The 12715-nt window shown below is 40.6% G+C and overlaps 1 protein-coding gene across 6 annotated transcripts in view; it reads left to right on the top strand.

The window, feature by feature from the left end:
* Positions 1 to 12715, top strand: part of CPNE8 (copine 8) — a 284253-nt gene that overhangs the window by 246005 nt on the left and 25533 nt on the right. For all 6 annotated transcript variants that reach the window (XR_013348079.1, XM_077835107.1, XM_077835129.1 and 3 more), the window contains one exon: positions 11838 to 11895. Coding sequence is in view for 5 of the 6 variants with exons in the window: in XM_077835107.1 (XP_077691233.1) it covers positions 11838 to 11895 (58 nt within the window). In the remaining variant the exon portion in view is untranslated. The remainder of the gene's footprint in view (positions 1 to 11837; positions 11896 to 12715) is intronic.

Genomic DNA, 12715 nt, shown 5'->3' with positions numbered 1-12715 from the left:
AGAAAGGGGAAGTTCATAGTGATGAATGTAAACCAGAAGTTAGGAATTGTAGAAAACTGATACAGAAAGCTGAGGAACAGAAGAAGAGATCTATGGCCAACACAGTTAAGAACAATAAGGAGTTGTTTAAATAGGAATAAAAAATATTTTGAAAGTGATATTAGTCCATTAGATGAAAATGGCAGAATTATCAATAATAATACAGAAAAGGTAGAAGTGTTCACTAAGTATTTCTGTTGTGCATTTGGGGGAAAAAACAGATGATATAGTCTCATCATATGGTGATGACAGCACTCTTTCCATTCCACCAATATCTGGAAGACATTAAACAGCAGCTACTAAAATTAGATGTCTTTAAATCAGCTGGTCCAGATAATTTATATTCAAGAGTTTTAAAAGAGCTGCCTGAGGAGCTCACTGGACCATCAGTTTAAATTTTCAATAAGTCTTGGAATACTGGAGAAATTCCAGCAGACCGGACTGAAAGAAAACTAATGTTTTCCCTTTTTAAAAATTGGCACAGCAGGGTGACCTGGGTAATTATAGACCTGTCAGCCTGACATTGATCCTGGGCAGGATAATGTAGAGACTGATACAGGACTCAATAAAGAATTAAAGGAGGGTAATAAGAACAGGAGTACTTGTGGCATCTAAGAGACTAACAAATTTATTAGAGCATAAGCTTTCGTGGGCTACAGCCCAGTTCATCGGATGCATAGAATGGAACATATAGTAATATATATACACACACACACACACACACAGAACATATCTATACATACACACACATACAGATAAGTTAGAAGTTACCGTACAAACTGTGAGAGGCTAATTAGTTAAGATGAGCTATTATCAGCAGGAGGAAAAAAAAAACCCTTTTGTAGTGATAATCAAGATGACCCATTTAGACAGTTGACCAGAAGGTGTGAGGATACTTAACTTAAGGAAATAGATTCAATATGTGTAATGACCCAACCTGAAGCAAATACTCACCAGCAACCACACAACAAAAACAGGTTTCAGAGTAACAGCCGTGTTAGTCTGTATTCGCAAAAAGAAAAGGAGTACTTGTGGCACCTTAGAGACTAACCAGTTTATTTGAGCATGAGCTTTCGTGAGCTACAGCTCACTTCATCAGATACATACCGTGGAAAAGTCTGCTGCAGTTTCCACGGTATGTATCTGATGAAGTGAGCTGTAGCTCACGAAAGCTCATGCTCAAATAAACTGGTTAGTCTCTAAGGTGCCACAAGTACTCCTTTTCTTCTTACAACAAAAACACTAACCCAGGAACCTGTCCTTGCAACAAAGCCCGATGCCAACTCTGTCCACATATTTATTCAAGTGACACCATCACAGGACCTAATCACATTAGTCACGCCATCAGGGACTCATTCATTTGCACATCTACCAATGTGATATATGCCATCATGTGCCAGCAGTGCCCCTCTGCCATGCACATTGGCCAAACCAAACAGTCTCTACGCAAAAGAATAAATGGATACAAATCTGACATCAGGAATCATAACATTCTAAAACCTGTAGGAGAACACTTCAACCTCTCTGGCCACTCAGTAAAAGATCTAAGGGTGGCAATTTTGCAACAGAAAAGCTTCAAAAACAGACTCCAATGAGAAACTGCTGAGCTTGAATTAATATGCAAACTAGATACCATTAACTTGGGTTTGAATAGAGACTGGCAGTGGCTGGGTCATTACACATATTGAATCTATTTCCTTAAATTAAGTATCCTCACACCTTCTTGTCAACTGTCTAAATGGGCCATCTTGATTATCACTACAAAAGTGTTTGTTTGTTCCTGCTGATAATAGCTCCTCTTAACTAATTAGCCTCTCACAGTTTGTATGGTAACTTCTAACTTATCTGTATGTGTGTGTGTGTGTGTGTGTGTGTGTGTGTATGTGTGTGTAATATATATAATTACTGTATGTTCCATTCTATGCATCCGATGAAGTGGGCTGCAGCCCACGAAAGCTTATGCTCTAATAAATTTGTTAGTCTCTAAGGTGCCACAAGTATTCCTGTTCTTTTTGCGGATACAGACTAACATGGCTGCTACTCTGAAAGGAGGGTAATGTAATTAGTGCAAATCAACATGGGTTTATCGAAAATAGAACCTGTAAAACTAGTTTGATATCTTTTTTTATGAGATTACATGTTTGACTGATTAAAAGTAATAGCGCTGACATAATATACTTGGTATCACATGACATTTTGATTAAAAACTAGAATGATATAAAATTAGCATGGCACACATTAAATGGATTAAAAACTGGCCAATTGAGAAGTCTTGAAATATAATGGTAAACAAGGAGTTGTCACTGAGCAGGTGTGTTTCCAGTGGGTCCTGCGGGATTGGTTCTTGGCTCTACACTACCTAATATTTTTGTCAGTGACCTGGCAGAAAACATAAAATCATCACTGATAGTTTGCAGATGACACAGAAATTAGAGGACTGGTAAATAATGAAGAGGAAAGGTCACTGATTTAGAGCTGTCTGGATCACTTGACATACTAGATGCAAGCAAACAATATGCGTTTGATAATTGCTAAATGTCAATATGTACATTCTGGGAACAAAAAAGGTAGGTGAAATTTACATGACGGGGGACTCTTATTCTAGGAAGCAGTGACTCTGAAAAAGATTTGGGGGTCATGGTGGATAATCAGTTGATTGTGAGCTCCCCGTGTGATGTTGTGGCCAAAAGAGCTAATGTGAACCTGTGATGCATAACCCAGAGAATTTGAGTACTTCTGGAATACTGTGTCCAGTTCTGGTACCCACAATTCAAGAAGGATGTTGACAAATTGGAGAGGGTTCAGAGAAAAGCCATGAAAATAATTGAAGGATTAGAAAACATGCCTTATAGTGAGAGATTCAAGGAGCTCAATCTACTTAGTTTAACAAACAGAAGGTTAAGGAGTGACTTGATCACAGTCTGAGTATCTACACGGGAATAAATATTTAATAATGGGATCTTCAGTCTAGCAGAGAAAGTTATAACATGATGCAATGGATGGAAGTTGAAGCTAGACAAATTCAGACTGGAAATAAGATGGACATTTTTAACAATGAGAGTGATTAACCGTTCGAAAAATTAACCAAGGGTTGTGGTGAATTCTCCATCAATGACTATTTTTAAATCAAGATCGGATGTTTTTCTAAAATATATGCTCTGTGAATTATTTTGGGGAAGTTCTATGACCTGTGTTATACAGGAGGTTTAGATTACAACAGTTCTGGCCTTGAAATCTATGAATCTACAGTCACTCCTCCATTTCCAGCAAATGATTCTTCAGAAACGTGGTGTGTATACAACTGCTAAAAAGACAGAAAACATTCAGCATTGCTAAGAGAGGTAGACTTGTTCATGTCCTAGGTCGAAGTTCCCACTCTGTTCCTCAGGGTTCTCCACCAGGAAGGAAAGCCCAGATTGGCTGGCTTATCAAGGCACACTTAGCACCAAGGTCAGCTTCGTGTGTATCACAGGCCAGGTTGGGAGCCTATTGATGAAATTATTCGCATTCAAGTCCAATTAGTATGTCTTTTCGTTTTCCATGTGAGGAAGAGAGACTCTGAAACCGCTATTCCTACTTACATGCCTCCAGCTTTCACCCAGACCACACCACGCGATCCATTGTCTACAGCCAAGCTCTACGATACAACCGCATTTGCTCCAACCCCTCAGACAGAGACAAACACCTACAAGATCTCTATCAAGCTTTCTTACAACTACAATACCCACCTGCTGAAGTGAAGAAACAGATTGACAGAGCCAGAAGAGTACCCAGAAGTCACCTACTACAGGACAGGCCCAACAAAGAAAATAACAGAATGCCACTTTCCGTCACCTTCAGCCCCCAACTAAAACCTCTCCAACGCATTATCAAGGATCTACAACCTATTCTGAAGGACGACCCATTACTCTCACAAATCTTGGGAGACAGGCTGGTCCTTGCCTACAGACAGCCCCCCCAACTTGAAGCAAATACTCACCAGCAACCACACACCACACAACAGAACCACTAACCCAGGAACCTATCCTTGCAACAAAGCCGTTGCCAACTGTGCCCACATATCTATTCAGGGGACACCCTCAAAGGGCCTAATCACATCAGCCACACTATCAGAGGCTTGTTCACCTGCACATCTACCAATGTGATATATGCCATCATGTGCCAGCAATGCCCCTCTGCCATGTACATTGGGAAAACTGGACAGTCTCTACGTAAAAGAATAAATGGACACAAATCAGATGTCAAGAATTATAACATTCATAAACCAGTCGGAGAACACTTCAATCTCTCTGGTCACTCGATTTCTGATTTCAAAATGACTATCCTTCAACAAAAAAAATTTCGAAAACAGACTCCAACGAGAGACTGCTGAATAGGAATTAATTTGCAAATTGGATACAATTAACTTAGGCTTGAATAGAGACTGGGAGTGGTTGAGTCATTATACTAAGTAAAACTATTTCCCCTTGTTTATTCCTCCTCCCCCCCTCCCCGCACCCCCCCCCCCCATTCCTCAGACGTTCTTGTTAACTCCTGGAAATGTGCTGGAAATGGCCCACCTTGATTATCACTTCAAAAGGTTTTCTCTTCCCCCACCTCACTCTCCTGCTGGTAATAGCTCATCTTAAGTGATCACTCTCCTTACAATGTGTATTTTTTCATGGTCTCTGTGTATATAAAATCTCCGCACTGTACTTTCCACTTTATGCATCCGATGAAGTGAGCTGTAGCTCATGAAAGCTTATGCCCAAATAAATTGGTTAGTCTCTAAGGTGCCACAAATACTCATTTTCTTTTTTCTGAAACAGAGGCTTCAGTCTCTATCTCGGAAGTGGGCTAAAAGGCCTCCTTTCAATGGCTGAAGGCAGACAGGCTTAAAGTAAGGATGGTTAATAAGATTATGAAGGAATAGGCCCCAGTCATTGTAATGACCTTCTTATTATCCCTAAAGGCCAGCTATCCTGAGGAACCCTTGGAGCTGGACCCCCCTGAGGATACCACCCTGACCCAGGTACCTCAAGAGGAGGAGTCTGGAAGTAGCCTGGGGGCAGCCGACCCTAGTCTGGCTGCAGCACTGCCAGAACCCATGTCAGTTTGTTGTGGCCAGGATCCCCACTGACTCAGCAGCAGGTCTTCTGCTACTGCTAGGGCCCCAGGCTGGGACGCAGTGGAGTGGGAGGGCCTGCGTCCCCCCTGCCACCCAACTCGCGGGTGGCAGTCTCCCCCTCTCCCAGGCCCTTTGGAACCTAGGGCCTGGGCCTACTGTTTCTATACTGTTGTTGCTCAGCCCCCTGCCTGAGGGCCTGAGTGCCTGACTCACCATTACCCCGCCCTGACCTAGGGCCTGGGCTTACTGTGGTATTTCCACCTTCACAAAGGCCACAGAGGACAACTCCTGTGGCTGAACTAATTCCCCGCGAGACCTATTCCCCAATTTAGTGAGACGGTGTGGTTCCCTGTCGCCCCGGAGAGAGACACGCCCCGGCTAACCTCTCTACAATTGACTTAACGCAACTTTGAAACTTTACTATGCAGAAGAAAAATGCTGCTTTTAACCATCTTAATTTCAATGAAACAAGCACAGAAACAGTTTCCTTACCTTATCAATTTTTTTTAAACTTTCCCTTTATTTTTTTTAGCAGTTTACATTTAACACAGAGTACTGTATTTACTTTTTTTTCTTTGTCACTGCTGCTGGCTGATTGCATGCTTCCAGTTCCAGATGAGGTGTGTGCTTGACAGATCAGTTCGTAACACTGGTGTTCATAACTCTGAGGTTCTACTGCAGTTGCTATCACCAATATTAGGAGTGGCTTCTCCCCAGCCTCACATGCGTGGGGTCCTGGAATTTTTTTCTGGTGCCTGTACCCAAGGCGACACCTCACTGTGCAATGCATAGAGGTGATAGCCTTTGAGAGAATCAATGCTAGTACTAGCTCGCAAAGAATGTAAAATCCAATACACAAGGGATATTTCTTCAGAAACTACAGTTAATTTTGATTTCAGGATTATGAATCAACACTCTATTCTGTCAAGGACTACCGTCTTCCCTGAGGACAGCTTGACTTTACTCTTATTGGAACAATGGGAGGTGGTGGCCATTTTGAAAAAGGATATTTCAGTTGAAGGCACCAGTGGCCTTAGTTCCATTAAGAATAATAGGAGATGGCAGCCATTTTGAAAGAGGGCAGTTTTTGATGTAATTCTCTATTGAAGAATGTTATTTGTCAGCCCCTTCTGAAGAGAAAACTTTCAGTTATTGAGAATAACAGCACAAAAGGAACATTAATCCTAAAAAAAAACAAACCCTAACTACATGGGAAGTTTGAGGAGTCTGTTTTATTCCATTATTAAGATCATTTGAGGCAAAAAAAAAAATAACCTGACATCATCATCGTCCTCATGGCAAATGCCAAAGGGATGTGGCTTCCTTGCCAATCAATCACCAACCAGAACAATCTCTGGCAAGGTGCTTAAGGTGGTCTGATTGTATATTCAGTTTAAGACCATCACTAACAATCTTGTTGTGCCAATGAAGCTTTTAGTGCTTACGTGATCACCAGCCTTGCAGTAGCATTCCTTGCTACACACGCTTTGGAATTTATTGGTCTTCCATTCTTATAATATGAGCATACCAAAACAGTGATGATGATGGAGGTTGCTAGTTTTGGCTTCAAATATCCTTGTTTCTGATCTTGTCCTGCCACTTGATATGGAGTTGCTGATAGGAACAATGGGAACTGAAAATGTCAGTCTGGTGTTCTTCAGCCTTTCTCAGCACCAACAGAGCTGGTAAAACTGTGGTTCTGTATATCAAATTTGCTACGAAGCTGTGGATCTATAGAACCACAGTTAATAGACTGACAAAGGGTGTTACGCTTCTTAGAGGACCCATTTAAAAAGGAATTTAAACTCAAAATAGTTAATTGCTCTTACTTGGAATTTCTAAGAAAATTCATTCTATATTCAAAAAATAAGTGCTGTAATTTTGAGGATATGCTGTATTTTTCATATGTAACAAAGTGTTTGAATCCCTGGTTGAAGTTCAAAATTCAACCCAACCTTAACTATGGGTCCACAAATGGTGATTTCATAAATCTCTACTCAAATTCAGAATAGTGGCAAGATGCATCATGGCAGAAAATACTGAAAACCTTTTTTTAAAAAAAAGACATTTTATATTTAGTCTTGTTTCTTTATTAATACACTTCCACTGATTCTTATTTATAAGTTGATTCTTGAGTGTTGGAAAAGGGTTGAAACATTTGTGGGGAAATGCTGGATGACTTGGTGCCTTGCTTTTAAACATTTGTTGTTGTGTACATGCTGGCTGTGTTGTGGACTACTGATGAGTGCAAACATGGATGGCTTGACAGCTTGGGACTGCCCTTCTCTCCCAGATAGTCTCTGGGAAGGTACAATCCTTGCTTCCTTCCCACTGCAGGCATGGAGTCTCTCCCCACAACTACTGAAACCACTTTCTTGGTAGCTACAGGGGTCACCAGATATGAACACTAGCTCTCATGGAGTCTTCTCCTGTACCAGATCCTTGGCCCCAAGTCCAGGAATTGCCCCTGGATGCCCTGGAGCTCACTTTCTCATCAATACCCTTTCAGATACCTGAACTCTTTCTCTGGCTGATGCAGCTGCATTGTTTTACTCTCACTCTTTCAAGCTAATTCTCAGATATACTTGTTCCATTCCTCAATCCAGGCACATGATGGCCATCCTCCACTAATTTATAGCTCCTCATTCATCTTAGACACTGGGTCCTCCAATGGATCAACATCTGAAGTTTTTTTGACCCTTCGCCAGTGTTCCCTCTAATTTTTTACATCCATGTGCACCAATAAGGAGATGATGTGTAGTGAGAGTGCAGCCGAGGGGTTTGGAGTGTGGGAGAGGTCTCAGGGCTGGGGCAGAGGATTGGGGTGCAGGGTGTGAGGGCTCTGAGGTGGGGCCAGGGATGCAGGGGCTTGGGGGTGCAGGCTGTCCCGGGGCTGTGGTGAGGAAAGAGGACTCCCCCGGCTCCTCTTTTGCTGCAGCAGCTCCAGGGCCAGGGGAGAAGCGCCTCTCACCGGCTGCTGCAGCCCCGGGGACGAGGAAGAGGCACCTCTCCCTGCTGCGCTGCTCTTGATAGCCTGCTGTGTGGCCACGCGGCTGCACAGCTTAGAGGGAACTTAGCCCTCCCCCTATGAGGTCTGCCTCTAACTCCCTTTTCCTCCCTCTCCTCTGGAAATGGAGGCTTGGCCACTTGGAAGGCAGAAAGCAAGGGGTGAAAGTACCAAACAGTCCCACAACCACATTGATTTCTTCTCTGGGCAACTCCATGAGCATATCCCTAAATACTTTATCCAGCTGTCTGATAGAAGTGCTTGAAAACTGACCATATTAATAGAGGGATTGGAAGGAGAGGAAGAAGATGGTTTACTGGTTTGTGCCCAAAGCAGTTTCTTCCCCTTTGAGGTGAAACTGCAGGGAATGAGTGGCAGCTTACACCTGTAAAGGTGGGGGATGATGGTGGGGATAGAGCACTCCTGCCAGCAGTCAAAGCCCACACTGTCATGACTGCTCCATTTTCCACTTCGCATTGGGCCGTGTGTGGGGGTGAATGAGCAAACAGAATGCCTGCAAAAAATGTTGCTGCAGAAGGAGGAGAGTTCAAATGGTTCTTTGCTCCTTCTCCAGCTCAGCCTAAAGGTTGGGAGCACAGCTCCTTCCCTCCCTCCCAGCTTCTTAGAGCTAGAGGAATGACCTTTGGTCCAGCCTGACACCAAGTTGGGCATCCATCCAGGTTAAACAAAAAAGCATCAAACCCAGCTCAGCTCTCACTACCCTGTAAAATGACTGAAAACAGTTATTTTGTTTCAGTAATTAATAGTTCCAGTCAAAACATGGTTTTATGTTACAACAGAGTCTACAATAACAAAACTGCTTTACACGATTGTGGAAATACAGCTAAATGGCTATATCTTTAACCTGGAGTAAGTGAAATGTTGGAGATATGTATACTTTTTGTTTTTATGGAGCTATGTTAATTTTTCTGCCTGGATTCTTGAGAATAAGATTTTATTACATTTATTTAATCCGTTTGTCAACTTGACAAAATATTCTGAAATTGAATTGCTATTTGATAAGCTTTTTTCATTAATTACTAAAAAAAAATCTATTTCTTGGTATAATAAGACAATGAAGTTCATGAAGTTCAAGCAGAGTATATTTCCAGTGGTTTAGGTATACATGATGTTTGCATGCACTGAGCATAATCTTTCTCATTACTGGTTTGTCACATGCACTGTACTTTGATGGAAAACTATATTAATATAGTATTAAAAGTTGCAACATTAAGTACTCATTCAGGAGATGCCAAATGGTAAGGTTGCATTCACAGGCTTCACTTCCCCCTCTTATAGGATTCATACGTGTAGCATCTTGTAGTACTGTGTACTGCTTATGTATACGAGATAGAGTCCATTAAAGTAATTTATATTCAAGTTGCAATTCACAAGATTGTAATAAAAATTATAGGATATTTTATTTATGAAATATATCTAAATACATTTTATAATGCAGTAACTATATAGTTGCACTAAGCAGTGAAAGCCGTACTGTATATACTGAATGTATAATGCAGTTACAGTTTAATTACACTGCAATCATATTTTGATAGCTACAGTTAACTACTGGGCTGATATACTCAGTACCCTTTAATTTAATATTTAATACATTATCCTGTAATTACTTTGTGTGACAGGGTCGGACCAGATGGCTATAGGAGAGTAATAGAAGGCAGATATATTAGCTCCAGGCTAAGTAGGTCCCTTTTCCCTGGGTAAGGTAACAGGGAAGGTTCCAGAACAATCAGGAACCTTCTGGAGACCATTAAGACAGGCTGATTAGAACACCTGCAGCCAATCAAGAAACTGCTAGAATCAATTAAGGCAGGCTAATCAGGGCACCTGGGTTTTAAAAAGGAGTTCACTTCAGTTTGTGGGGTGCGTGTGAGGAGCTGGGAGCAAGAAGCACTAGGAGCTGAGAATGGACTACTAGGAGTGGGAATGCGGACTGTTGGAGGACTGAGGTGTACAAGCATCATCAGACACCAGGAGGAAGGTCCTATGGTGAGGATAAAGAAGGTTTTGGGAGGAGGCCATGGGGAAGTAGCCCAGGGAGTTGTAGCTGTTGCACAGTTGTTCCAGGAGGCATTCTAGACAGCAGCATTCCACAGGGCCCTGGGCTGGAACCCGGAGTAGAGGGCGGGCCCGGGTTCCCCCCAAATCCTCCCAACTCCTGGTCAGACACAGGAGGAGTCGACCTGGACTGTGGGTTCAGAAAAACGGCCAAGCTGAGGGCTGCTGTGAAGCTCCAAGGCGAGGAAATCCACCAATAAGTGCAAGACCCACCAAGGTAGCGCAGGAACTTTGTCACATTTGTTATGCTTTTTACATATATATTCCTAATACATGATCCTATAACCAGAAGGTTAACTACCTAGATTATAGATTATACTTTATAATTACACTGTAACTGCAGTCATTTCCTGGTATCTTAGCTGTCTACCATATTAGGTATAATTCACAATGGTGCACAGTATTAAGTAGCAGCAAAAATTTGCTGATAACTCTGGCTGGTAATATGACTTCTCTTTTGTAACTGACAATTTCATTGACATGATCTATATTATACAAAAAAGTCAATTTCAGATGTAGTAATTTAAGGAAAATTTGTTGTCTTCAAGAATTGTGTCTGCTGTGTTAAAATTAAATTTGTTTGTCATATTTTCTTGCTAAAGTAAATTAGCTCATGGAAAGCATTATAAAATAAAGAGTGACAAATGGCAATGGAATATATGAAAAGAAAATTATGTGTGTTTCAAAACCAACTTGCTCCCTACAATTACTATTATGGGAAATTGTGCATGTATGATTTGGGCCAATATACAAGTTCTGCTTAGAATGATTTTAAAGATTTCAAAGTTTAGCAGTATGTCCCCGTAAGGAACAATTGTTAGTTCTGACATTTGCTTGATGGATTTTGGTTGTCTTCGTGCAACTTGCAGATGTTTTGTGCTTCCATCGGGGAAAGGGAACCTAAAATATTTATGACATTGCCTCTGTGAATTTACAAATATTTTATTCACATAAAGCTGTATATCATCTATCTGTTTTTATAGAATAAAAAACTTGAAGTATCTATTCATTTTAAAAGCTTTACCTTTCACAATTTTATTTTGTTACTCATCCTATTTTCTTTTTTCTCATTCTCTGGGCTAATTGATTTAATTAACATTTCTTTTATGGGAGAGATATAAAGTCTTATTTCTGAGAGGCGCCAAGAATAGAAATAGTACATGTGCAAGTATCTTGAAATTCTGTGTACTTTACTGTGTGTATTAATTAAGCGTCAAGTTCTGCCTTTGGATGTACATTTGCAACTCTTATTTGCATTGATTAATAAACTGCTATAGGAATTTTAGTTGTGCACTCTTAACATGCCTTAATAGTGTTTGTTGCATTTATTCATATTTTTTTATTTTATCTGAATCATAAAAAGACAAATTATGGGGAATAACAAACCAAAACTCTAAAGAACAAAATGATCAACTATCATACTATCTTCATCCAAGATTTTATATAACTTAAAGCAGACAACTTACATGTATTTTTCTTGGGTAATTTTTCCTTTCCTCCTCACAATATAAGGAGCTGTACATGTTTTTAGTCCAACTATCTTTCAAGTCCAGCATAATATTTGCAGATTATACTGTGTATTAAATCTGTTTTTCTTTCTTTTTGAAGGCATCAAAGCTTCCAATGTCAATAATTATAGTAGGAGTTGGACCAGCAGAGTTTGATGGTAAGTGTTCTGGTGTCAGTATGTTTTTCCTAAAATGCTTATCCCTTATATTTCAATAATATATGGCTCTTCAAATAAATTCTGTGCTTTTTAAAGAACAGCATAATATGGAACAAGCTATGAACAATGTTGAAGTTTCCAGCTGACTTGATTGATAGCTCAACATGCTTACAACCCTGCATGTGGAGTTATATTGCCCCTAAGAACACCTGTTCAGTTCACAGAACCATATGTGGACTCTTCATTTATAATGCTCCACAAGCTGTTATGTAAAAAGAGAAAAGTGGGTATGCTCAAGAAGTTTTGCTGAACAGATAGTTATTTGTGCAGTTTCAGATGGCTGGTAGTATTGACTGACCTTTCTAACAGCAATAACCAAAGAAATAAAAGAACTCTGAGTAAATTTAAGATATTATCTAGATTATATTTAATTTTCATATAATGTGATTATATTATCTCCGCTTGATTTTGGACTAGCATAATTTAGCAACAGTGTTGGGAGACTAGTATAGTGTGAACAAAAAAGTTCCAAAATTATTTTAAAATTCTTCCAAACTTTTAGAGCAGAATCCTGACAATTGATCACGAGACAGGTACAAAAAACCCTAAATGCAGCCAAACAACATCCAAGCTGTAGAGAGGCCACCTGATTGGGCCTGCACTCCCCCAGCATTCTACGAAGTTATATTCTGTGGCAGGTATCAGCATTTCAACACAGAGCTGGCAGGGGAAGAGCAAGAAGTGTCCAGTTGGTCTACAAATATGAGGCCTATTGAACATCATCCCTTGACCCCTTGGAGAGCCAGAGAACAGGGGCTAC

This window comes from Eretmochelys imbricata, chromosome 1 (assembly GCF_965152235.1).
Source record: "Eretmochelys imbricata isolate rEreImb1 chromosome 1, rEreImb1.hap1, whole genome shotgun sequence".
Lineage (NCBI taxonomy): Eukaryota > Metazoa > Chordata > Testudines > Cheloniidae > Eretmochelys > Eretmochelys imbricata.
This window is presented reverse-complemented; position numbering and strand designations above follow the sequence as displayed.